Source organism: Vigna unguiculata, chromosome 7 (genome assembly GCF_037176805.1).
Source record: "Vigna unguiculata cultivar grain cowpea cultivar isolate G323 ecotype 2 chromosome 7, ASM3717680v1, whole genome shotgun sequence".
Taxonomy (NCBI): Eukaryota; Viridiplantae; Streptophyta; class Magnoliopsida; order Fabales; family Fabaceae; genus Vigna; species Vigna unguiculata.
The window spans coordinates 34,330,016-34,333,788 of NC_140798.1; the positions used below are offsets into that span (position 1 = coordinate 34,330,016).

Sequence of the window (3,773 nt, forward strand, 5' to 3'; positions counted from 1 at the left end):
TCAATTCGCACACCTAACAGAAAGCACTCTTCTTTCTGTCATGGGCATCCACCATTTTCCAAGGATCCGACCGTATCCACACACTACATCAAACCATGAAAGATTCCAATGTCATTTTTCAAACACATTTCTATCATATCCATATCTCAAGTCAAAAGGCTTCCTAGTTCCTGCACTATTACGTTAATCACCATCTACAAAAACACACACACACATAGAGGCACACAAAAACTATTCGTCAAAAGTGAGGAGTTTAGAGTTAAAATGAACGACCAAATAGACAGTGGGGGAGACATCGTGCATGTCAACCCAAAGAGTAAGCATAAACTTTAGAATCGCGTCATGACAAGCAGCAGCCTCCAAAACAACTATACATCAAGGATAAAATTAGTCCCATTCTAATAATCATTGTAGCATACAAATCAAGAATCATATCTGGAAATCACCAAAAACTTAAAAGGTGAAGACAAATGTTATTCTTAAACCAACCATTCATGATTGCATTCATCTTCTCTCCTCACATAAACATCATAAAAACCAGGGGGAGCAAAAGCTGATTACCAATTCACGCCAGACATGCGCCGCTCATCATTGCATCGACACATACTAATCTTCATATAATATTCACCCAGCCATCTTTCAGGTACCCTTTTAATACGCTTTACTATAATATTATAATAGCTTTCTTCCCAAACTCACCCCCACACCCCTTTCACCCTTTCAGTGTGCTTTACCTTATTCCCAGCAACATTCAACAATGATGAGGAAGACTTCCACTTTCTTTCAGCTTAAAGAATCGCGAGAAACCCCCCCAAAGAAATTTTTACAGAAAGTCCACAAGTAAAAGGCTATGCAATCAATAAAGAGCAAACCAACATAAAATATGACAGGGCCCGCCCCTGTAACAGGTATGAGAAAATGAACAATTCCAAGACTACAAGCAAAATACAATCAACATTTGGTAACGAGTTCAGTTTAAGGTTAAGCAAATGATGAAAATTACCACGAGTAACATAGCAGCCAACAGAAACAAAACCGTCATCTGTAAGACACGTTAAATAGACTACAGATCTGCGATGGAAGAAAATGAGGTTATGCAGAAAGAGACCCAAACTTATCAAATAGAATGTAAACAAGGAACTGATAAATAAGCAAAATAGCTCCATGGGGAACAAATTTTTATCCTCGGAAAATCGTCGTGCCTCTATGACAGAAATCGATAAAGCCACACCTAATTCCAATACCCAATTCAATGTTGATCAATGCCTCCCCACAAACACAGTTACAAACCCATCCCCACTCAGGAAATTAACACACTTGCGATTCGCGACTACTCTTCAAAACCAAGTACCCAGCTTCGAAAATTGAGCCCTGCCTTTCTCAATTGCACATTTATACTTCTCAAACTAGGAAAAGAAAAATTCAAAAACCCGATGGTGGTGGCGGAATTGAATGTAATCAAATGGGGGTATAATTAGTTCTGAGAGGCTGAGTTCCCACAACGGAAAGCAACCCACTTTCCTCCTCGAGAAACAAATCTTCAGTAACCCTAAACGCACCGTGCAGGCCAACGAACACCACGGCGACGATCAAAGACACCAAGACGTTGAGGCCAACGTGAGTGGAGACGAGCGCGACGACAGTGATAAACGCCAAACCGCAGAGCACGGCTCTGTCGTCGAGGGTTTGGTTGAACACGACGAGGGGGCCGTGACGAGAGAAGTAGAAGTAGAACCAGGCAACAAAGACGAGGAGAAAGACGATCATGGAGATGGGATGCCAGAGGAGGCTGAGGAACACGATGAGTAGTGTTACGGCGGCGTAGTTGTAGCGGAAGTAGCTGAGATTTCTTCGGAGTCGGATCATGGCATCGTCGTAGGAGAAGGGGCGGGAGAGGGCTGAGAAGTCCAGGAACTCGCGCCATGGCCGAGGGGTGACGAAGGAGGTGGTGGTGGTGGTCGGCGGAGTGGCAGTGGTGGCGCCGGCGATGGTGCCATAGCCGGCGGTGGGAATGTTGGACATTTGGGAACGTAGGTTAGATCTGGAAGTGTGGCATGTCTGTATATGCTATTTGATTGAGGATTGATTTCACTTTCCCTCTCTCTTTAGGGCTGTTTAATTTCCTTTTCCTTTGCTTTCTCCCCATTGCACTTTCCAGCAAAATAATATCTTAATTTCCATTTTAATAATCTATTGTTTAAGCAAAATAAATTCAAGAAACCAGATCGATACAGCATAAAAGTTTAGACAAGAAAATAAAAAAAGATGAAAAAATATAACAAAATAAATTAAAATAATAATTTATTGTTTGTTTCTAAATAATAATAATAACTATTTCATTATTTTTATTAATAATGATAATATTAATTAACAAAACTATGACATCCTATAATTTCTATTATACAGAATTTATTACTATTGAAGTTTTTGTTTTATACTGATTTAATTCCGTTGGAAGATACCTGAACAAGAAAATAATTAGCTAATAATTATATTGTTTAATACGATTAATTATGATGTATTTTAAAAGTAAATTCACGCAATTTTCTTTAATTTATCTGTGCAGAAGTTTTATTACGATATTCTCGATATGTGTATTGATATAAGTATCTTATTAGTTTCTATGTTTATCTTGAAAATATCGATATCATACATATAATATATATATATATATATATATATATATATATATATATAAAGTTGTTAATATAAAGAAATTATAAATTAATATTATTATTTTATAAATCAGATGTTCCATTAGTAAGTAACAAAAAGATATCTTGAAGTATAAAATATAGATACATATTCAACACAAATATGTGACCAAAATTAATGTATGGGAGAATATAATATGAACTTCATAATAATTTCTAAATTACAGAATTCTGAATGCCTTTAAAAATAATGCATTTTGAAATATACATTAAAAAAAATCTGAATCTAAAATTACATTATAAATTTAAAACATATTTAAAAAATTAATGTTCCTTTCTTCCATCCTATGATCCTATGCTTTTCCTGTTCTTCTCCTTCCTTTCTCATATGGTGGATCTAAAGGTGGCACTGGAAGTAAATAGGTGCACCACCCCTGGATACATGGCTGGAGCAGGGGAGAAAGAAAGAATAAAATTATCATTACATCACATCTATGGAAGTGCAGAATAAAAGAGGGAGGTGCAATGAATAAACAGCCCATATTATTTTTTTATATATAATTTATACACAAACGTTAGAATTGTTATAATTTTTTTAAAATTTTATATTTGAATTTATAAAGTTTTTATTTTTAAAACAACACCAACATTTATCTATAAATTATGGATATATAAATATTTAAAATTATCAACTATAATAAAAATACCGTTGTAAAATTTATATAAAATTTAAATTTGATACAGGATGAAATTAATTCAATTTTAACAAAATTGGAACTAAATTGAGACAAAATAACAAATATAAGGACTACATTGAGACTTTTCACATCCAATAGTGACACGTGGCACTGTCACTACCACATCACATTGTCTCTGCCACGTGGCACAATGTCAGATTGACACGTGACAATTTTAAACTTTTTTAAAAAAATTATAACAAAAAAATTAAAAAAAAAAAAAATCAAAAAAATCACGTGCTGACACGTGGCACATAATTAGCACTATTACTGGACAACTAACTGAAAGGAACTGATTGCAACGAATTTTCAAAAATAGGGACTCAATTGATTCAAATAAAAATGGGGGGACCTACTTGAGATTTCGCTACAAAAATGGGGA

At 35.0% G+C, this 3,773-nt stretch overlaps 1 protein-coding gene across 1 annotated transcript; it reads right to left on the bottom strand.

Moving 5' to 3' along the window:
* Positions 1-1,092: 1,092 nt before the first annotated feature.
* PRA1.E (prenylated RAB acceptor 1.E) lies at positions 1,093-2,150 on the bottom strand. The gene has a single exon (XM_028081322.2). It carries the CDS (start codon positions 2,020-2,022, stop codon positions 1,459-1,461), a length of 564 nt encoding a protein of 187 aa, XP_027937123.1. The 5' UTR covers positions 2,023-2,150; the 3' UTR covers positions 1,093-1,458.
* Positions 2,151-3,773: the final 1,623 nt, after the last annotated feature.